The sequence below is a fragment of the Cydia amplana genome, chromosome 10, assembly GCF_948474715.1.
Source record: "Cydia amplana chromosome 10, ilCydAmpl1.1, whole genome shotgun sequence".
Taxonomy (NCBI): Eukaryota; Metazoa; Arthropoda; class Insecta; order Lepidoptera; family Tortricidae; genus Cydia; species Cydia amplana.
In genome coordinates, this window is record NC_086078.1 from 7,003,814 (window position 1) to 7,028,586 (window position 24,773).

Sequence of the window (24,773 nt, forward strand, 5' to 3'; positions counted from 1 at the left end):
CAAGTTCCTAGCTTACAATAAAATTTGAACCCCAAGACAAACTTTCATCCCCTTTTTAACCCCCTTAGGGGTTGAATTTCCAAAAAACGTCCCATAGCTTTTTTTGTAATCGGCTATTATGCCTTTCTAAGAAGTTTCAAAGCATTTGTAATGGATTCAAACTTTCAACCCCTTTTTATCCCTTTTAGGGGATGAATTTTCAAAAACGCTGAAATTACTTTTCTTGTATTTTAATAATATCTCCATATACAAAGTTTCAAGTCCCGCAATCAAAAAAATTTTTCTTCTCCATACAAACTTTCAACCGCTTTTTCACCACCTTAGGGGATGAATTTTCAAAGACGCTGAAATTAGTTTTCTTGTTTTTTAATATTATACCTTTTGATAAAGTTTCTAATTCCTAGTTCAAAATAAAACTTGAACCCCATACAAACTTTCATGCCCTTTTTAACCCCCTTAGGGGTAGAATTTCTCAAAATCGCTTCTTAGCTCTTATACATTTTACAAATGCAACCTCGTGTCCAAATTTCAACTTTCTAGGATTTGTAGTTTCGGCTCTGCGTTGATGAGTCAGTCAGTCAGTCAATCAGTCAGGACACGTGCATTTATATATATAGATAGATAGATAGATAGATAGCTGTTGCCCGCGACTTCGTACGCGTGGATTTGTATATTGGTGGTTATATATTCTACATTAGCTTAGAACATTATGCAGCAAAATATTGCAGTAGGACGGTTAATCATTTGTTAATTATTAATATTATACAACGCATGAGATTTGTCTTTCACAACCTACGAAGTTTCTAGCCCCTAACTAAATAAAATTGTTCTCGACATAATCCCTCTCAACCCCCTTAGAAGATTTTCATGTCCTCTATTTAATAAGACCTACTACCTAACTACCTATTTACGAAGTTTGAAGTAAATAAAATTTGAACCCTATATAAACTTTCAACCCCTTTTTAACCATTTTAGGGGATGAATTTTTAAAAACGCTGAAATTACTTTTCTTGTATTCTAATAATATGCCTCTGTACAAAGATTCAAGCCCGTTCTCACAAAAATGTTTGAACTCCATACAAACTTTCAACCCCTTTCGGTGGTGACACCTTGAGATATAAATTTTCAAAAACGCTGAATTTTTTTTTCGTTTTAAAATAATACCTTTTTATGAAGTTTCAAGTTCCTAGTTTAAAATAAAATTTGTACCCTGTACAAACTTTCAACCCCTTTTTAAACCTGTTAGGGGATGAATTTTACAAAACGCTGAAATTACTTGTATTATCTTCTAACAATATCCCCAAATACAAAGATTCAAGTCCCGCGCTCTAAAAAATTTTTGATATCCATACAAACTTTCAACCCCTTTTTCGTCACCTTAGGGGATGAATTTTCAAAAACACTGAAATTAGTTTTCTTGTGTTTAAATTTAATATCTTTTTGCAAATTTTCAAGTTCCTACCTTAAAATAAAATTTGCACCCCAAGACGAACTTTCATCCCCTTTTTAAATCCCTTAGGGGTTTGAACTTCCAAAAACGTTGCAATTACTTTATTTTGTAATCGGCTATTATGCCTTTCTAAGAAGTTTCAAAGCATTTGTTATGGATTCAAACTTTTAACCCCTTTTTAACCCTGTTAGGGGATGAATTTTACAAAACGCTGAAATTACTTTCCTGTCTTTTAATAATATCCCCAAATACAAAGATTCAAGTCCCGCGTTCGAAAAAATGTTTGATATCCATACAAACTTTCAACCCCTTTTTTACCACTTTACGGGATGAATTTTCAAAAACGCAGAAATTTGTTTTCTTGTATTTTAATAATATATATTTTTACGAACTTTCAAGTACCTAGCTTAAAATAAAATTTGAACCACATACAAACTTTCAACCTCTTTTTAACCCTGTTAGGGGATGAATTTTACAAAACGCTGAAATTACTTTTCCTGTCTTTTAATAATATCCCCAAATACAAAGATTCCAGTCCCGCGCTCGAAAAAATGTTTGATATCCATACAAACTTTCAACCCTTTTTTCACCAGCTTAGGGGATGAACTTTCAAAAACGCTGAAATTAGTTTTCTTGCATTTTAATAATATATCTTTTTACGAACTTTCAAGTACCTAGCTTAAAATAAAATTTGAACCACATACAAACTTTCAACCTCTTTTTAACCCTGTTAGGGGATGAATTTTACAAAACGCTGAAATTACTTTTCCTGTCTTTTAATAATATCTCCAAATACAAAGATTCCAGTCCCGCGCTCGAAAAAATGTTTGATATCCATACAAACTTTCAACCCTTTTTTCACCACCTTAGGGGATGAATTTTCAAAAACGCTGAAATTAGTTTTCTTGTATTTTAATAATATATCTTTTTACGAACTTTTAAGTACCTAGCTTAAAATAAAATTTGAACCACATACAAACTTTCAACCTCTTTTTAACCCTGTTAGGGGATGAATTTTACAAAAGGCTGACATTACTTTTCTTGTCTTTTAATAATATCCCCAAATACAAAGATTCAAGTCCCGCGCTCGAAAAAATGTTTGATATCCATACAAACTTTCAACCCTTTTTTCACCACCTTAGGGGATGAATTTTCAAAAACGCTGAAATTAGTTTTCTTGTATTTAAATTTAATATCTATTTGCAAAGTTTCAAGTTCCTAGCTTAAAATGAAATTTGCACCCCAAGACGAACTTTCATCCCCTTTTTAACCCCCTTAGGGGTTGAATTTCCAAAAACGTCGCAATTACTTTATTTTGTAATCGGCTATTATGCCTTTCTAAGAAGTTTCAAAGCATTTGTAATGGATTCAATCTTTCAACCCCTTTTTAACCCTGTTAGGGGATGAATTTTCAAAAACGCTGAAATTACTTTTCTTGTCTTATAATAATATCCCCATATACAAAGTTTCAAGTCCCACACTCACAAAAATATTTGATCTCCATACAAACTTTCAACCCCTTTTTCACCACCTTGGGGGATGAATTTTCAAAAACGCTGAAATTAGTTTTCTTGTTTTTTAATATAATACATTTTTACAAAGTTTTAAATTCCTAGCTTAAAATAAAACTTGTACCCCATACAACCTTTCATCCCCTTTTTAACCCCCTTAGGGGTTGAATTTTTCAAAATCGCTTCTTATCTCTTGTACACTTTATCAATGCAACCTAGTGTGCAAATTTCAACTTTCTAGCTTTTGTAGTTTCGGCTCTGCGTTGATGAATCAGTCAGTCAGTCAGTCAGTCAGTCAGTCAGTCAGGACACTTGCATTTATATATATAGATGAATTCTGTTTATAGGTGAATAGAATTCATTTTTAGTTTAGAGCGGCTAGTTATTAAAGCGGCCAGTTACTGGCAAATTATTCTATAATGTAATAAGTAAGTAGATTAAATAATACTTACAGTTTACTTCTTATTCATTGAGAACAGGGACCATGGAGTCCATGGAGTAGTTGGAATTAACTATGCTTCTATACAAAAGAGAGGCTCTATGATAAATTTTTCCAAGGTCCCTTTTTTCACTGAACGACACATTTTTTTTCTAATCAAATATGATGTACGCCTTTCTATCTTTAATATATGATCTACAATAATAAACAACACATTTAGTCGGTCTCCAGAGTGTGTACTTCGGATGTTGTCTATATCGATGCCTATGTCGGTAACAAGATATTCACCGGCGCGGGACGATATATGTTTTTTTAATGCAATTTCTTTTTCATAAAGGTTAGTAAAAGTTATGTTTTTAAAATCTGCATTAAATAGGCTTTAATGTCATATTTTTTGTATGTAGAAAAACCAAGCAGTTTAAATTTTGGCAATAAATAAAAAACAAAAATTACACTTGAAAAATTAGATTTTTTGTGTTTTTTTATTTTTTTTTTCAACAAATTGCAATTTTTTATACCAGAAATGAATTTTACGTTATTTATTTATCCGAAATTGATACCAAATATGACCTATTAGCTAAACGGGGCCTGTTAGAATTTTTAGAATGAAGCCGGGCGGGGCGCTACTTGATCCCCCCCCCTCTCGGGCTTAAGCGGGGGGTCCCTCGGGCTACCGATCTTAATCGGCTTATTTTGATATAAGGAACAACTGTGCTAAGTTTCATGCTTTAATCAAGCAAAAAAAGGTTCGACCTTTTTTTGTTACTTAAAACCTTAACTACCATAACTAGGTCCGAGATAAGATCGCTCCGGATCGCGTGAGCTGTTTTCAATTTGCCGGCAGCGTAGTTGTTGAAAAATAATTAAAAATGCAATTAAAAACCACCATAAATCCGTCAGTCGCCCCGCCTAGCGCGTAAACAAACTCAAATTAATGCCCAACTATAAATAAATAAAACGTTATATTGTTTTAGTGTAATCGTATATTGGCGCTCCCGGTTTTAATAGTCTGTTGTGACGAAGCCTCATAACTAGAGATGCCACGAATATTCGGCAACTATTCGGTATTCGGCCTATTCGGCCATTTTGGCGAATATTCGGTATTCGGCCGAATGTTGCCTTCTATTCGGCCGAATACCGAATATCTGTTGCACCTACCTAAAAAGACAAAATACCTACACAAGAAAAATAACCGCAAACCACTAAATTTAATTTTAACATGTTTTCTTGGAAAGGTGTTAAATACGAAGACGTGTTTTTGAGCATTGATTACAAATAATTTTATTTTTATCATGGGTCTGATTTGATTGACTTTCACTGGTTCTGAGCAACAAAAGTTAACCTTTTCGACGCCGTCTCAAACACAAAAGCTGTCTCAGACGCCACGTCACCGAAGTGTCAAAACTGAAATTGAACTTTATGCATATGCACCTGGGTCTATGTTGCTCTGTGGTCTATGGCCGATTAATACGTCTTTGGCGTTGGACCTGCGGTGCGTATTACTATATATCGGTCATTGGCGTCCAAAAGGTTAAACTTTCGCAAACGTTGTGCTTTGTTGACGAACAGTTTTCATAATGAACGTGTGTCAAAATGTTCGCATATTATATTCGGCGACCGAATATTCGGCGCTTCGGACGAGAGATGGGCCGAATATTCGGTATTCGGCCAAAACCACTATTCGGGGCATCTCTACTCATAACGCTATTTACACTGTAGAGTCGGTAAAGTATTTACGACTCCAACTGGAGTACGTAGGTAGTAATTAATAGCTTATTGCCTTCTAAGTAATTGATATAAAACAGCGGATCGCTATATTTGAATCTTGTAGGACAAGTAGGCATCAATTGACACATAAGGGTCAATAAATTCCTAAGACTTTTATTATAGAAAAAACAAGATTTTGAATGCGTAAAATTGTAGGTTTACTTAACGAAGTGGTCTTTAATTCAGTTCTACATTTAAAGTAATGGTTAATGTAAGGTAATTGTAATATAATATTATCCCACCAAAAACATTTGTATCTAAAATGTTGCCAAGACGAGACCATATGCATTGCATGCTCCCATTGTCAAAAAGTTACCAGATCTCATGAAGAGCCAAGCTTCTATAACTTTACACGCCCTAACTCTACAAGCCCTAACTTCAGAAACTGCAGTTCTACACCGTAGTCGAAATATGTGGCTTGGCCGTTTCGCTACCGTCACATGGATGGGAGTAAGGTGAAAATATATTCACTGTTCATTACTTTTCTGTTACCTATACAATAGTTCTTGTAGTCATGTTCCAAATGTTTAAAGTTTAATACCGTAAAATTACACTCTCCCTAAGAATACCCTACCTGTATCACGAAGTCGCCCACATTTCTTTGTTTTTATCGAGTCCGTATAAACGTTACAGGTGCATCCCTAAAGGGCAGGTGTGTTTGTTTAAGATCATCTAAATTGTCCAATTAACATTGACTGAGCCATCTCCGATCCCTTGGACGATTTGAAAGTGAGAATATTTTAGTAAGAATTTTTGATATTGAAACTACAATAAAACTATAAGTTTTTTATTGATGAAAATTATGAAAAAATACGTAGGTACACTGTTAATGATACGACATATGTAATATGAAAAGCACTTAATAATTAAAACTACTTAATATTTAGTTAATTCCATGGGTAGTGCGGCTGTCATAATGTATTAACGCCAGTTTTAAGCACCGGCTTAATGGTCTCGGATATTATGGATACGTCAAAGGAATAAAATTAAATATTTTAAAAGACAATAATTCACCATTTTACGAATATCATCTTTTTTCACATAAACGATAAATCAGCACAACACTAACGGGATTATTATTATCGGATTAACACATTCACTGCCACCGACGCACATGTGCGTCGACCGTCATACAAGTTTGTTCCTAGGCCACGCCCCCTAGCACTGAATGGGTTAAATTGCCCTATCAGCAGAAACATTAGCAGATAAAAAATGAATAATTAGATTAATTAATAGATCTAGGCATTAGGTACTTCGTGATTAGGTTAGTACCTATTATAAAAGCATTTAGTCGAATATATTCAATGTATTCAGTGCTTCATTTTTCAAAACCGTTATTAATTACACTCCTTTGATCGGCCGTTGGCGTTCCAACTACTATTATAAACAATAACTATTATTGCTCCAACGTGTAGATAATATGGAATAAATGGTTGTACCATTAATTAGCTATTGGTGTTTTATAAAGGCATACTGGGCAGACACTTATTACAATTCATTATTTAGTTGCAAATCTTATTATTATTTTTGTTATTATCGTTTAAAATAATCTAAAGTTGCACTAAGTTGGATTTTGTTATCACTATATTAGTTAAATCTATTTGTAATACCTATCCGCTAGAGCTTAAACTACAACTGAATATTTTAATATACGGCAGAACTCAACCATTACAAAAAAAACTACTTACATTACTACAAAGCTCATGAGAAAAATAATTATAATCTAAACCATGATGTGATGGCCCAAGATATCATTTTAACACGTTCACTGTCCCGATACAAAATGATATGAAAAAGTCACACGTCCAAGTGTGCTTTCACTTTGAAGTTGTGAACCCATAGTGGAAGCACGGGCTCCTGAAAAAAGGTTCATGACCCCACATTGGGGGCACGCGGACAGGAAACGTGTTAAGGACCAAGTCATACCTAATACTACTAAAACTTATACCTAAACTGGGCCAATCACCTATTTCTTGTTGTTATTCCGTCCCATCAGCGAGGAGACAATAGTAGCATAGATTGTTTTTCTACTCCAGCACTTAAATGTGTCAATTAAATGACTGACAGTGATATCTAAAGCAATGTCATTTGAATGCTTTGTCTATAGGCTCATAAGATGACTGCTAGCAGTCATCTTATGAGTATAATACAACTGCTTTATTTTTTTTAAAGATAAGTTCCGATCATCTTGATTGAAAGAGGTATGTTTTCATTTACAATAATAACTCTTTTTTTTTAAATAATAACTCAATTTTTTTTAAATAATAACTCTTTTTTTTAAATAATAACTCTTTTTTTTAATAATAACTCTTTTTTTTTTTTGCTGCAGCTGTCATAGAAAAAGTAATGTAAGCAACAGCTCATAATTGGTTCTTAAAATTCTCGGGTCTTTTTTTACAAAACTCGACTACGTCTCGTTTTGTAACTTTGACCCTTGAATTTTAAGAACCCTTATTATATCACTGTTGCATAAACTACTATAGAAGAACTGCTGTACCATGTTCTACATGCTCCTAGAATTTTAAGAGTGACTCAAGAGACCGTAACCATAGCAACGTGTGACAAGAAAAAGTTGCAATATAACACTTTAAACTCTCGCGTTTTGTACACATATTTAATTACACAAACGGGTCTACCGCGATATAACTTCATTGAAGAAATAATAATTTATAATTAATTTATAATTTTTTTATTTATAATTTCATTGATTTTTTGTTGATTAAAGGTAAAAACAATGAAATTATATCGCGGTAGACCCGTTTGTGTAATTAAATATAAGAAAAAGTTGATTAACCCAACTAATGTTGTTACTGCCAGAAGTACATATTATTTCTGTGACCCTAAAGTTAGTTGAGACAGTAGAAGTAAATAAGATGGTTCTTAATGTTAACACAGCCAAACGTACTTCTGTTAGCTTTACAGTCAAAACAAAATTAAACTAATTTTACTTTCTAAAACAATGTTCTAGTCTTGAATTTTCTAATGACAACTAGTTCGAAATGTTTGTTCGTAGTGAAATATAAAACGCCTTCCATCTGCAAACAAATATCTTTTTCCCTCACACCACTTGTCATTTTGTAAGGTGTAGGTAACTCACGGTGCTGTTTTTTTTTTCAGGAATTCTTTGCGGCAGCGGTATCACCAGCCACGTTCATGTTGGTGACTGGTGGCTGTGGTGATGGAAGATCCGCTCCGTACGCCATGGCTTCAGTTCAGGCGCATCACGAGTGGTTAGCGGCTGCAGTGGCAGCAGCTACGCTCGCGTTGGTAATGGGCGGTTGCGGCAGCAGCAGGTCGGCTAGGCGGCCCGCCTCGCGCAGCCCTGACAGAAATGCGCCGTGCACAGTAGCCGGATAGTTGCGCATTGTGTGTTCACCTGGTTAATGCGAATTTCTAAATATACGTACCAGAAAGGCTACCATGTAACCGTTTGTTACCAAGTGAATGGGCGAAACTGTATAAAGATATTAAACTAATCTAATTAATGCCGGAAACAAACGGTAGAACGCATACACACTGTTAAGATTTCCTGTATCCGAAACAAGATAAATTCGACTTTTGTTTTGCTCAATAAAAAGCTATACTAAAAAAACTGAATATGTTAATTAATATTATCGTTTGTCGATTGCAAGTGACTTTCATTATTTCCTCGCTATGTTTATGACATACTCATTGGCATACTTGGGAGACAGAAACGATAACTAACCATAACATTTTCACAGAGTTTCATAAATTGCAAGCAAAACGTACCAGCAAAGAAGAGCCTATTCTCGCCCGGAGAAGCCCCGGGCACCGGCGCAGCGAGCAAATCATAGTCAGTGCCCGACGAACCGACCGCCACAAAGCTGTACGATCCCCGCGCGTACGGGTCCGCCCGCCATCTGAAACACACGCGGGCTTTGAGCGCATACAACCAAAACAAAGACAGTGCTTTTTGACTTTAATTAACACCCGTTCAAACGAGCGTTCGATTCCGGCTCTAGTTTAGTGCCCGAACCATTGAATAATTGTCAAAGGCAAATGAACCCGTTTTGTAATGAATAGAATAAGGCAACACGCACGATTTTGGGTCTGAATTGAGTCATAAACCCTTAATTCGGCATCGTCCAAAATACTGGACCTAACCTTTGTACCTCTTTTTGTATTTTTTTCGTAACCAGAATTATTACTAGTATTTACTGAGCGCAGCCGAGGAGGTTTGAACTAACAATCTTCCGTGTTTTTCTGTCGATTAATGTAATGTCGAATAATACCCCTGAAAATACAACTTGGAATCCTGTTACAACTCTATAGTGGCTAGCACTCCTGTTGTCAGGAGGTTGAAGGTTTTTGACGACTTCTACACGAACGGCTAGTTGTTAATATACCTACCTGGTGACCACACATTCCTTGGGCTGCGGCACGGCCGCGTGGCCGAAGATGCTCTTGAGCACGGCGATGCAGCGGCCGACGATGACGTCATCGGTTACGTTCTCCATCACGGCCGCCGCCTCCCCCGCCACCAGCGCCAGCAGCACCGGCGCGCTGTACAGGTTCCAGAAGAGGAACAGCTCGCCTGCAACCGAAGAGTATAATGGGCAAGGCTTGAAATCATTAGAAGCACTGACCTCTGGAGTTGCAGACGTCGTGACTGCTTACCATCAGGCGGGCCGTATGCTTGTTTGCCACCGACGTGGTATAAAGAAATTGATTGGATAATTTCAGAACTACCAGGCATTGCGGAGTTAGTACTCGGAATTACACGAATCCCAAAACGAATAGTCATAAGCAGCTATAATGAAAAGGGCCAAAAGGGGTTTGGACTTTGGAGTTTTGAAGACTCTTCGAAAAGCGCACAGATACAATAAAGTCCACAAAATATAATCTCTACAACCTAATATAGTTTAAAATCAAGAGATAATTGGAAAAATGTAATCCCCGCTGTTTTCCCGGATTGAATCCACTGGGACTGGTTATTGTACTGACACTGACAATTCCTGGTCCGAAGTGAACATTTATATAAAATCTTACTTAAAGTCGTTTTTCTCGGTTCAATAATCGACATAATGGTTTCCTGGAACATATACAGATATTGATTAAAAACATTATTGCCCAATTGAAATAGGTAATTATAATTACTGAAAACGCGAGGACGGATAAATATTCGCTTTGTACGGTTGGCACCAATTAGTTCTCGAGGCCTCCTCCAAGTTTCGTAATTTACAAATAAACATTTTAACTAACTGTAGTCAGCCATCCAATAAACAAACAGATCAGTGTACCATCTCTGGGCTACCTCAGCTTTTCCGACACATTAAATACATGTTAATAATTACTTAACATTAACTTTATTACGTGTTACGTAACTTTTTACCGTCAAGACAGAATGTTCTTAACGAGCTTATCGTAGACGAAGGCGAACAAGGTCGATGGGATAAAACAATTATGCAAAACAGCACAGTTGTACAATTGTGGATGGAGCTGACGTTAAAAGGATCGTTGCGGACACTATTTTCTCACATAATTCTTGAGACGACACGAGCGATAACAATTTATTAGATATCCAACCTCCTTAAACCGAGCCCGAAAATGTTAAATTGGCTACTATTTAAAAAAAGCCAGTTTACATTGTTCGGGCATTCCCAGCCACGGCGCAGGGGGGTTTAATGAAGTTAGCAGAGCACACAACAAAGACGGTAAGGAGGTGAACTAAACCAGAACGTAAAAAAGCTTGTCTTGACTCTGGAAGTGATTTATCGTCAGTCGCCCTCCGGGTTCCCGCAGGTAGCGTTAATTATTCAGCTTTTAATTCTTTATCACGGCCCTTCTGTATGAAACTTTTACACTATTTACACGGTATAATGATTTACGAGAGAGTGTGTACTAGTGGGGTGTAAGAAGGGTTAATTTGCGGAGATTCCTCAGGCGCTGCATTAATATTGATGAGTCGGTTGTTTGTCGCGAACATGCACTTCGGAGAGCTGCAGCAGTTCGGAGGATCATGGTGATTGCGCGTTTAATAAAGACCGATGAATGTGCATCTCGTTTATCTGCTACAACAATCTTCCGCCTAGCTGCGATTCAATATATTTTTCCCATGTTTTATTGATAATTTAATATAAGTACTGCAATCGTTCACTTCATGTAAGAAAATATGTAGGGGTAAAAACATGTAAATGATGAAGTAAGAAGTATCGGTAACTATTGCAATTAGGATAAATATGAAACATGCTGGTGACCTACTGTTCAAGCTTTTAACATCACTCTCAGCGCATAATGTCACTTTGCACCTTTAAATATGACCAAGAATCACAATCAGTTTGTGATTTTCAAAATAACTACTGTGCTCCTACCTCTGCTCGCTGTCGTAGTGCCAACATGTCCAAAGAGATTGGCGCTGGGGTCCCAAAATGTTCTTTCGAAGCATAGCACTACTTTGTTCAGGTTTCCATAGCCCAGACGCTTGATAGCAGCCACCTAGAGTTAAACAGTTTAAATTCCATCATGTATTACTAGGTATTTTATGTAAACACGAGTTAGAAAAACAGTTTTCGAGAGTGTGATTTCTGATGCTCTTCGTTCCCAACATATTAAAATATTTTCAGTGTTTCTTTGAGATACTTATCGTAAAAAATATCGACCTCGAAACAAGACAATGATAAACTTAGGTAAGTACATAATTAAATATTGGAGAAATTTGGGACAACATTATCCTCCTTGCTTGGTGTGTAAAATATATGTCAGAGTTACTCAACAAAAGCCACAATTAAGGCACTTAAAGAAATAAAAAACAAACAGTCTCACCTTCCAATCCGGTAATGGAGGATCAAAATTAACGAAGTTTTGTTGGTTTTGCCCGCTATTCGCCACAGCTACTTTCAAGACTCCGAGAGGCAAAGTGCAAAGAACCACATCACCTGAAAAAAAAGTCAAGTGAATTTCCTTTTCCGTTCTCGATTCTACGATTTTCCTTATAAAAGAAGGTTCCTCGGTTGTAACCAGAGGCGCCTGTCTCAATTTCAAACGGTTTCGATCTATATGGAGATTTATAAAGAATTTTGGAAAACGTAATACGGGTGAAACCCACAATTTTTTAATAATACCTACATGCAGCAGGTACCCAACGTCAAAGGATATAAAGCCTATTTTTTTGATTAAACTGCATAAAGAGTACTACTTATCTATTAGCTTGCGTGATAAAATCATTACTTTTCAACAAGCTGTTAATTATTATTGTCCACAGACGTAACATATTTTGTTTTAAAATGGGTTTCTTGGGTAATTTAGTATAATATTTATAATGCCCGTGGTGATAGATTTTAGTAGTTTTAATTTAATCATGTTAATTATTATTTCCTTTTTCAAGAAAGTTCATCGCTCTTAAGTATAAGTAGATCCAGAAAACTAAGGTTTCCACAAACAAAGCGCTCTTAATTGAGTATGTGGAGAGCGCGTGTGCAGGCCACAGATCGGGGCTTTCACGCTGATTACTCTGCGGCCTGCAGCGGCGCTTGTTCAAAGATTGCTGTGATTTTATTACACTGTCAGAATGTATGATGGAGCAGTGTGTCAACATTTGTGTATCATTGATAAGAGATAGGACCGACTTCACCTACCTATAAGATCTATAACGCGCGACATTCCAATAAAGTGTATATCTTAGAACATGGACAAAGAAAGGAGTAAGTTCAAGATGTTGCACCCGCTATCGACAGCTGAAGTAGATGGCGTTCTCAAATGTTAGCGCTTGACAACCTAGTTACTGTGCATAATGTTCAGGGCCGTATTTGCAGATACATTATATTTCGATTTTTTCTGATAAATTAACTCTTAAACGTACCCGACAATTGTCGATGCAGTAAAAAAATAAACAAGTGATTTTTTTTTAAATATATTAGAACTTGTAATTATTAAAATCTTCCTCATGCATAATTCCTATAGTCTCCTTCGAACTCTATGAAATCGCTCACTTATTTCTCTTCAACCACACGTGCTAGCGGTGCTAGGCAAAAATAGCGCGCACCGCCTCCTAAACGTCTAACTGGCTTTCACAATAGACTCCGCCCGTATGCAAATGTGGCGGACATAGACTGCCTCACAAAGACTCCGCAATTCATAGCGTTAACGAGGAATCGTGAATAGCGTTTTTTTTTTACTTTTTGACAACACAGGGCTTTTTGTGTTGTCAAAAAGTTAAAAAAAACGCTATATTTTGTGATCACGATATTCACGATTCCTTTGATTCGATTATTTTGATCGACAATGTGAGCAACCGTAACAACATATCCCGATCCTGGGGCCGATCAAATTCAAGTTCTCACAGGCCTATCCGTCCTGGCTCTACGTACAGAGTTCAGGAGTTGCTTACTTACTAAGGAGTAAATTGAAAGTCTAAATTCAACAATGAAAAATAACAACTAAGAGTGATTTACCTACCTACATTTGAGCTTTCATACCAATGAGTGCTGACCGAGAGTCATCTTATATGCTTTGTCTAATAGGTAGATGATCAGTGACGGCGGAAGAGCCTCCGGCGAGGGAGTGGGGTCGATCGGGCCCGCCGGGTCAACACAGGCCCGACCGTATTTTTGCGCGTCGTCAAAGTGAAATTAACGCGTTAGAATTGCAAATCATTCCGCGACAAAGAAACGACAAGGAGCCGACGTTGCTGTGGATTTTTCTCATAACGCGCATTATCGTGACAACGTGCTCTTGCTTTGTTTTTCACTTCAATATTGAGGGCGCCGGAGTTCGGTTTTTTCGCCCGCAAATGTAAACATAATAACACGGCGGCGCCGGAAGGTAAAGTCGATATCAAGTTGCTTTTCATTAACTGTTCACTTCCACCGATCCAATTTTGGATACATGAGAACTAAATTATAAACACCGCAACTCCGAAGCGTCACCGTAATGAAAAACAGTTGAATTCAATAAGATATTTCAAGCGTGAGCTTTATGAGATTAGGAGTTCATAAACAGACTTATTATTGGCTTAGGTTAGGCACTTTCAATGCTGATAGAGGTGGATTGGATTTCGTATTTGACCGCAGAAAGTTTTTAACGAGTTTTGCAACTAGCTTTACCCTTGAACACTTGCGGTTGGCTCTGGTTGCGGGGGTTGACCGCCTTGACGGTGACTCCGGGGCCGCCGTACTGGATGTCGGTGACTGCGGTGCCCAGCCTGATGTCCAGACCTTCGGAGAGAGCCACCGGGACGCAAGAGTAACCGTTGCGAACTGAAACAAAACAAAATCACAGCGTTATGCGACTTTTCAATAAATAATATTACTGTTTAGGTATAAGTAGATGAGTAAAAAAACGCACACAGATAGATAAATGCGCTACTTTTAGGCAATAAAATAGCTAAATACCTAATAATATAGGCAAACAGTTAAATACATAATAAATATGCCAGCGAGCTATGGAGTGCAGCATATTAGGTGTGACATTAATGGACCGTATCCGGAACACCATCACGCTGCGCTCCAGAACAAAAGTAGTCGACGTAGCTCGGAAAGCGGCCAAGCTAAAGTGGGACTGGGCTAGTCATGTCTGCCGAATGCCGAGTGAGCTGCGGGCCAAGATCGCCACAGAGTGGCAGCCCAGCTCAAAACGAGGAGTTGGCAAACCACGTCGGCGATGGCGAGACGAGCTAGACTCCTTTTTAAAGGAATGGCCAGAAACTGCACAGGATCGGGAGGACTGGAAAAAGTGGGGGGAGGCCTTTGCCCAGCGGGCTCCTAATAATAATAATAATATAGGCAGTCAAAATACTTATATTTGTGCGACAACTTGACAAGCATCACGCGGCCGTGCCTACTTTATTCCTTTGAAACAAAATGTTGACGGATCTTGAACACTCTAACAAAGTAAATTTTAAATAAGCGATATTCTTTCCCTAATCCCCAGACTTCGTACTTAAACAGTTCTAGGTAAAGTAATTGACAAGAGTGCATACAAACTGGGACCGCAACGCAGCTTTCAATTAAGTTGATAGCGGGGACGTACTTCTATTGTGCTTTAATAACTTTAAGTGGATTTCTTACTCCAATTAAATTGGTGCGGACTGAGATGAAAGAAGAAATGTAATATTATTTTGGAAGTATTTCACAAATCAAAAGCTTTCAGGTTTATGACGTTTATAGATATTTGGATACATTTACTTTGTAATCAAATTTATTTCAATTTGAAACTTATGTAACTAAAAATTAAATAAACTTATAATTATCAGATTTGATTTGACTCTCGACCTTACTGAAATAAAGCTTACGAGTCTGCCTCTTGAAATTAATTAGGTTTGGTCTCACTCTTACCTATACGAGCACAAATGACAAAATGGCAGACAAGGACAAATTATTAAAATGACATTTTAACTCATAAAAGACAACATGAACAAGGGCTTTTCCGGGCCATATTACGAAAAATGTTAAACTCTGTTTTGTTTATTATTAAAAAAAAAATAGGAGCTTACTACCTTACTCAATAGTTCGAATAAAAGAAAAAAGTCGTCCTTTACTATATATAGAACGCAAACGAGCAGACGAATCGCCTGATGGTAAGCAAATACCGCCGCCTATGGAGAGAGCCGGCCTTTCCCTTACTTATTTGAAACCATTTTAAATATAATTTAAATTAAGGTAACGTAAAGACGGGTTTTTTTATTAGCATTCAATTCTATACACATCAAAATAATACGGATTTCTATAAAATTAACTAATAATAGAAGCTTCTAATTGCCATTTATAAACAAAAGGAAGTAAACTGAAAGTCACAAAACCATAACTATCGAACGCATCCAAAGCTTTCTAAATTAGATCTATAGCCTAAATCTCCAGCCAAGTTATTTATTCAACCATAATATGAGGACTACATTACGTAACGAAACAAAGTAACACTGTAATGTATCGTTACTGTCGCAGCCGTAACGAACTCAGACCCTCTTAATTTAACTATATATAGAGCTAATCCCGTTATATTGTTACAATAGGTTGCTTAGTTAGTCTGCATACACAATATAATTAAAAACAGTATCCTGCATTTGGTCAAAATCACATTTACACTTATAGGTACTTAAGTTAGCCTCCGCCTGCGGCTTTTTTCACTTATGAATGAGTTTTAAAAATTTGTACCCATTGAAAATTTATTTATACTTTCAATTCAATATAAATTTTCATAACTAATTTCTAAGCAGAGCGTTACAATATTCAAAGAATATATGTTTCAAATTTAAATCCTTCAACGGTGGTTGTACGTTGTCTGTCAGTACTTTTGTATATAACAGAACTGTTGTTTATTTTTGGATAGCAGAGTTTGTTTAATGATTACAAAGATTTGTTTCTATCATCATCGTTGTAGTTCGACATTTAAATATATTTGCATATGCAAGTTACCAAGTCACCATACTGTCTAAGAGCTAGTACTGCACCCCAGGGCTGTATACGGGTGTTTTATCGCGACTCAGTTTCGGGCTGTTTGCGCTTGCAGCCAGTTGCGGCGACAAGTCGCCGTCGTTAAATGGTACATTGTTGGGGCGCGTCCGCTTGGGACAGACAATAGGAATGTGCTGGACTGCTGGGGAAAGCTTTTGTGAACCATATCACATATTAGCTACATTTTGTGATGCATGGATGAGCCAAAGGCCATTCATAGGCTTTATTTATTCGTTTCTTACCTATATGACTTGTACGTTTTTTCTTCTAGACCCACGTGCGATTCCTGAGGGTTATTTTATTTAACTTAAACTATTATTTAAATATAACGGAGCCTGTTGTGTCTAATCAAATTGTCTGAAATATGTTTAGGGACAAATGCGCATACCCCAATTTGAGAACTTTTCATTCACTGATTCCGTTGAAAGTCTGCCTAGAGATTAACTTATAAATTGAAATATACCAGATAGGTAGGTACATGAGAGAAAGAAACGCTACATTTTTGTTTACCGTCTACAGAGATTAAAAGAAAATAAACAAAATCAATTTATAGGTACCGACAAAAGATTTGAAGCAAGTGAAACCATTTTCTAAGAACTTCTAAATAATTTTAATGGTTTGTATCAAAATAATATTCACCCTTCGCTTTACTCAAGAAATTATTTTTACGCTTGGGCATATTAACAGTATTTATTTAGGAAGTTTAAAACTACCATCGCCGTGCCTTTTTGACATACTTATTATTAAATCTTATGGGTTTATAGGACAGTGGAATGGTGTAATGCAGTGCAACGGGGCACTTAGTGACCTCATCCGTAGGGCTCTCGGCACGGCTTCTATACCAGCAACCCTGGAGCCAGTAGGTCTATCCGCGGCGGACGGTAAAAGACCCGACGGATGTACGCTCGTGCCTTGGTTTCTGGGACGGCCCTTGGCATGGGACGTGACTTGTGTAGACACACTGGCCCCGTCCCATGTCCGGCGCTCTGCCAGAAGGCCAGGTGCAGCGGCTGACGACGCCCAGACTGCCAAGTGCCGTAAATACGCATTTCTGAAAAATAATTACGAATTTGCGGCACTTGCGGTCGAGACTTTTGGGCCTTGGTCGTCAGACACCAAAACATTAATAAAGGATATTTCCCGAAAACTTGTTGGGGTGTCTGGCGACCTACGAGCAGGGTCATTTTTTGCCCAAAGGCTAAGTTTAACCATACAGCGGGGAAATGCGGCCAGTGTCCTGGGGACTATGCCCCAGGTGACATTAGGTTTCGTATAAAATTTGATGTATAATACCTATGTAAATATTATAAATATATTCATCTGCTTCGATAAAAAAAAGTCAAAAAAGTAGGTTTATGCAGTGCAATCAAGAGGTTAATACTTCATTTGCCATGATACATAATAATTATGTATAACTTATGGATTTACTATGGATCAGTTGATCAAATGTAGGTAACAGCCCTCTAACTAATGCAGTGCTATCAAAGAGCTCCATCCACTATTTAGACAGCAAGAATTAAGCTCGTTCACGGTCGTTAGTAGCATTCGATTCGGTCCAATCCGTTTGGTTAATTAAGGCATATACTCCTGTCTACTGTGATCACGGCAACTACTTAACTTCGCTACTGATGGACCAGATAACTTTAATCTTTTAATCTTCAACCTACGAAAAAGCTGTGATTCGATTTTATTTTCGCAAGCAAATTTTTAATAACCCAAGGTTGAGCGATACCTTTTTGCATATTTTTTTTTTAGCCAGGCCCTAGTAGTTCTGCAGTCCGGAGGTTTTTTCTTCAAGATCTATCGTTGTTGTCCGCTGATGGAATTCGCTTGAAGAGCTCTTTTATTTCGGTCGGACTAATATATTTGCCAAAAACCCTCTGGCTCTCTTGACTTCCACTCCACCGAGCAAAGCCTATTTTTCAACAAGTATCATCTACAAACAAATAATCTAATGATTGCTATTTTTTTATTTATCTTCGAAAGCATAGGAAATAAAGCACCATGTTTACATGCATATAAATAAAAACAACTAAATTTGGTGCAAAATTTTATTTTGTACTTTTATGTAATAATTAAGTTATTTAGAGCAAATTAATATTTGGGGAAAGTACTGGCCAACGAATTTTTTTACCAGGATAAAATGATGCGTGCAAATAGTTTTTCTGAGTTACCTACGTTACAGCTTGGGTGTACTTACAAATACTTACCCAATTACCTTTTAATTATAATCATAAGTAAAGGTTGTAAATAACAGGAGCGAATGAAATGCAGAAAAATATGATTGTGTTGGCGAACAAAAGTCTAAACACCGCAATTTACCTACCTTACGAACTCCGTCAATTTAAACCGTTAATTCAATTCGCATTTTTAATGACTTACCTTACCGCTAACAACTCAGAAACTATAAACCTGTGCATAAACTCGATCATTAAAAAAATATGACTTCCCGAGTCCGACAGTGGTATTCTCACTCAGTAAAAAACTTAAAACACAAATAATACCCCGTACGCATTGATCCTGGCTAGCAAAACGGATGCATTCTCAAATACAAAGCACTAGAAAAGTTACGTTATTTAATAACGAGTTACTTACGTCTTTCCTTGCAAACACACTTTGCCGAAATGCAGCAGAATTCGAGAACGTGTCATTCAAATCGCTTGCCGAGAGAATAAGATTTGATCGCTCGTGAAAACCAGTAAAAGAGCGCTTCGAGACTGTGTAATCTGAGTAATCTGTGTATACCTAAATAGTTGTTTAAGATCCCCGCGGTCAAGTTACACTTGTTCACCCCAGAAATAATTCACAAGCGTTCACAAACCCAATGAGAATGCACAGCCAGACCAATCAACATACAAGTCGCATTAACAAGACGTCTGGTTTACCGAAAGACCTGCCAATTTACCGTCCACCTGCACGGTGCCGTAACGTAACAATGTTTTAGAATCGCCGCAAATGTTAAGCTTTCAAGTCAATGTGGCAATTCCAACATGTGGAAATTAGAAATCCTGTTTCTATTTATATGTATCAAAGCTTGCCTAAGATATAAGTAATAGTATTCTGGGTAATGAGAGGGGTAAAATAGATAGGGGTAATTAAAAAATAATATGTATTGTTTCCTGTGTCAAATCAATGAAACATAAGTTTTAAAGGATCAATAATGTGGCGGTCGGTACATAATATTACGCACCTAAAGTCACCCGCTTGAGATTTCGGTCGCCACGAAAAGCAGGCCAGTTAAATAACATGTATAATACATACTAAAACGTTTGCTAGATCAAGATAAGAATGAAAATACTATTTTCGGTTCTTCAATCATGTTTATCCATATTGACAGTTTTCATATTTGACATCTGCCTAAGTTTGGAATTTTAAATTCATACGTATGTAGGTACTACATTGTCTCTAGACTAGATGCAAGTTTACATTTATGTTTGCAGACAGTGAGAAACAATGTCGCCTATAAGTTAGTTAGTTAAGTAAGAAATTGTAACATTATCAAGCCAAAAGACTAACGAAAAGCTACTGCTACTCAAATCAAATCACATCAAGCAATAAGCTTGTTTGGTGAAACGGCTCGCACGTTACCACAATTGACTGTGTAAGTGTAAGCTTTAAACCAGACGCTGTTTTTTTGAGAAGAGCTAAAATAAGTTTCAGTTAAAAAATGTCATTGTGACACAGCTTATTCACCCTAGAATATATTGCAAAACGTATATATACTAAATGAACACCTTTAACAAAGTCATACCTGCAAGGAGTGCAAGGTCACACACAACAATGGGACAAGTAAAATTTTAATATGTTTTTGAAGTGAAGACTATCATTTTTTCCCCACCTCAAAAAGTGCCCAGTCTAAAAGGCAGTGCCAAAAGGAGTCCGCAACATAAATGTCAAATAACATTGAGTTTTTCTTTATTGATTTAAATGCTATCTAAATTATGAGTGGCCATCCAAACCTTACGCCCCTTACGGTCACGTGATCGCCTTACGCTGTCTCGAGTTTATCATTTTTTCCCCACCTCAAAAAGTGCCCAAACTCGAGACAGCGTAAGGCGATCACGTGACCGTAAGGGGCGTAAGGTTTGGATGGCCACTCATAATTTAGATAGCATTTAAATCAATAAAGAAAAACTCAATGTTATTTGACATTTATGTTGCGGACTCCTTTTCAAGACTCTTTACCTATGTTCAAATAATTTGACGTTGTCATGGCAGTATGTAAATAAACATGTCAATGAAAAAGTATGATCTTATTTGAGAATGATAATAATATATAATAAATAAATAGAATACCTCCGCTAAACGTATGTATCGTGTTACCGGGCGTCGGTAACATAGTGAGGTGAGTTTTCACTTCTCGATAGAAGTCGGTCTCCCGGAGTGCAACCGTTGTTGCTTGTTTTTTTTTTAATATAGGTATTCCTCTTACTTTTACCAAAAAGTAAAACTGTTGCCATTACCGTAAGGGCAGCAGCAGGTTGAAGCATTTAAGATTCCTGCACACAATTCCAACCTCGCGATTTGCATAACCCTGTGTGATGAGAATTGGGAATAAAGTTAAACTTAGGTCATTACTTTTGTAGATAAGCCTGTTTATGCTGAGGCAGTGTGCTCAAATTAACGACCGTCGAATTTAATTCAGGAATCGGCCATTAACACAACACGGGGGGAAATATTCGGCAATTCGTTCCCCAAAGAACATTAACTTAAGCGTAATTTAAATAATTTTACGTGGCGGTGAGCACAAACAGCTGTAATTAAAGGTATATTTTGCGAATGTACTAATAATAAATTACGCAGGGGCCACGCTTAGTGGACAAGATTAATGTAGCGAAAAAACGTCGGAGCGATACGTGTTGCATGCTTAAAGAGTTCTTGTCTCAACGTTCTACTAGTAAATTGTCCTACTTATACCTATTAATGAAATTAACATAAAACGGTTCAGTTTCACGACCCGCAACTTCAAAAATAAAATCTAGCCCGCAGGCCTATGTTCGGTAATTTAGTACCTAATTTTGCAGCCAGAACAACAGATACATAATGATTTAATAAAAAAGGTTTATTAGTCCGAGTGAAATTTTAAACTGAAAATTATGAAACAAAAGCCGTGAATAAAATAATTTTAAATGGATGAACTGAAACAATACACTCCGGCGCGCCTTCACGATGAGAAATTAACAATTGAATTGACAAACATAACAATTGGATTCGAGCCTCCATTCGATTGCTAATTACTCAAACAGTCAATGAAAAACTACGGCGTATTTTAAAATGTAATTATTAATTTTTCCAGCCTTTCAACAGTTACCATTTAATAACGTAATTTAATTAACTGCTACAATAATTTATGCTGTTTCAGTTTTTAACACATAATTTAAAAGTAAAGTATTATTTAAATTCATTTTCTTCGTAATATTTTACTCTTATCGAGATCAAACAATTATGGACTTTTCATAGTAAATATTGATTATGCTAAACAAACAGTTCTTTTATTGTATAATTCGAACATTATTGTGAGTTTATGAGTTTGATCGTGGCTATAATCTTTAAGCGCTAATGTAACTCTCGATATCCACCGGACTTTAGTACTTAATGAGTTGACATACGATCTTTGTAATGTTATACTATAGGTCGATATTATACATAGTACAACGATTTGTCACTTAATAACTGGCGATGCTACTCGGTCCCACGATAATTCACATTTCACAAAAACCTCTCAGATCGTACAGCCACATTTAATCGTTTGATTTTATGATCATCAGAACAAGTTTAAGTTATTCGTAGTCAGAACTGTCAGAAGTAACGTATTGCCATTACACTAAAAACAATTTCCGTGATATTTCATTTAATTCTCAAACCATAACATTGCTGTTTTTATTTCTAAATACTTCACAAAAACAGTTACAAATTAAAATTTTGTCCTCATTCAACTTACATCAATTAATATTCTATTGGATATAATCAATTAAATAATTATGACCCATCTGGTTTTTTGGGAAGCTTTGAGACAAATTTGTTAAGCTGTCAATGAATATCTTGATGCACTTCATTATAAAAGGTAATGTGTTAATTAGCGCTTTATAATGATCACAAAATCAAATGCCATGCCACACTGTCATTTTACGTTGAGTTAGGCTCGTGCCAATGATTAGGGTTGGAGCGATGGCAGGCCGACAATGAGAAAAAACATTTTTACAACCCAAATCAGCAATAAAATAGATACTTTTTATGAAACTTTATTTGAATCTTATGTTACTATTATTAAGTTTAAGCTGAGTTTACATAAATTTAAATTTAAAACACTCTACGTACGTCTATTTCAAACAATAAGTAATACTAATGGAAGTATTAGAACAAATTAAATTATTTTACTTCAGTTTATAATACGTTACACGTTTATTTGCCAGCTGACTGCATTATTACATTTATTTAAAAATCCTCTTTAAAAAAAGACATGGTCTTGTTACATACAATTTAGGCTAATCGACTTATGTTTGATGAGGGTCTATGAGGTCGCGTGAGCTCGGAGTACGAGAAGGGCACTACAACTTGGCCCATTATTCGGACAGACGCGCTCCGACGCCTTTTAGCCCTTTGACGTGGAAAGGCCCCATTAGCATTGAGCGGCTTGTTGATCTCGCCTGTTAATTACTGCCCTCCACTTTAACTAGCAGCCTGTCTAGTTAGGCTTGACGATGTCTTATTATCTTATTAGATGATAAGCCGCTCATAAATCCGAATGAGCAACGAAATTCGTTTCCAATAAAACAAACAATAAAAATTCAGACACATTGGATTTAATCAACATCAACAAAGAATTCGCGGCGAAAGATATTCAAATGAAGAACGAGCTCGATTCACGACAGGGATGAAGCTTGGAATCAAGGCAGCGGAATCGCCGAATAAAACTGTTGATTACGTACCGCGCAAAGTTACGCTCCGCCGATTGGAATTTTATTTACTCGCTCGTACGAAAAACAAATATGATGGCTTTTAATTTATGAGTACCTACGCCCGACGGATCTCTGACATTTCGATACGAAGCTGCCGGTTGCCAAAAGTGATTTGCGTGCATTTTTTTCAATTTTTATTTTATTTGCGCTGCGACGACGTTTGTCAACCGGCGGAGATATCGTATCTGTCATATCGTGGGTACCGTTTGACAGGTTTATTGCGGTCGTTAGTAAAAAAGCTAATGAGTATCGAATGCAATTAATATAAACATAATTGTAATAGATACATACTTACATGTGTATGTGTAACGTAAACCAATATAATCACGCAGTTTTTTAAAGATTGTCAAGCGCTTCTACTAAATTCTATAGTCAAAAAACTGAAAAAACAAACAAGGGAAAAGGCGTTTGTTAATTCAGATTTTATTTAGTTTCTGAAACGACGACAAAATAAAATAAAGTATTACATATAGCCCGTCCCTAGTTAGTGAGCGGCAGTGAAGCAAAGCCAAGCCATGTTGTTCTTTTAGGTAATTTGTACCCGGTCGCTCCGTAAATGGTCGTTTAAAAGTAGATCACTCATGCGCGGCTGGCCACTACACATCGTCGATTTTATCCGACTTGACACTTAAGATATCTGAATAAACGTATCGCAGACACGTATCTCGGTGCCATTTATCGTATAATGGTACGTACCGGCGCATGAACTTAATTGGCTAGCTTAGCGATAAAAAAAACTCATGATTACTCCTCGTAGAATTCCGCTGACACAGGCATTAACTTTTAAGAGTTTTTAAAGCTAATAAAGACTTAGTGAGTTACTAATTAAATTCATAGTTAAGTATCCATGGAGGAAAGCACTTGTAGTTAACATGCATACTATCGGAAGCAGAATCTCATCGCTACACAAATTAACGCTGCATCGTCGACATTGTTTACTTAATCAGTTTATACTCCACTTGACGTTCAACTAATTATGTTATTAACTCAAATACGGCGAGGAATCTCCTATATTATGCTAAGACTTAAGCACACATTAGAAGTGTAAACATGTCATTAGTTCCTTCCTCACCTATACCTACCTACTGACATTTAAATTTCAACAATTTTAATGTAAAGAAAAATTATCATCCCACATAATAATAATAGGTATTCACTATTGGCGGAGTTTTATTGTCTCCTGAATGTCCGATAGGATTTAACCGGTTTAAAAAGATGCCGAAAGCAGATCGAGCTGAT

General features: G+C 36.7%; 1 protein-coding gene across 1 annotated transcript in view; it reads right to left on the minus strand.

Annotated features, from left to right (window-relative positions):
• Positions 1 to 8,279: 8,279 nt before the first annotated feature.
• LOC134651327 (lysine-specific histone demethylase 1A) overlaps positions 8,280 to 24,773 on the minus strand; it is a 348,735-nt gene continuing 332,241 nt past the window's right edge. Inside the window, exons 11-16 of the mRNA XM_063506395.1 lie at positions 14,230 to 14,382; positions 11,951 to 12,063; positions 11,500 to 11,623; positions 9,539 to 9,722; positions 8,918 to 9,048; positions 8,280 to 8,543 (exon numbers count right to left, since the gene is read on the minus strand). Coding sequence (XP_063362465.1) covers positions 8,389 to 8,543; positions 8,918 to 9,048; positions 9,539 to 9,722; positions 11,500 to 11,623; positions 11,951 to 12,063; positions 14,230 to 14,382 — 860 coding nt within the window. The 3' untranslated portion in view covers positions 8,280 to 8,388. The remainder of the gene's footprint in view (positions 8,544 to 8,917; positions 9,049 to 9,538; positions 9,723 to 11,499; positions 11,624 to 11,950; positions 12,064 to 14,229; positions 14,383 to 24,773) is intronic.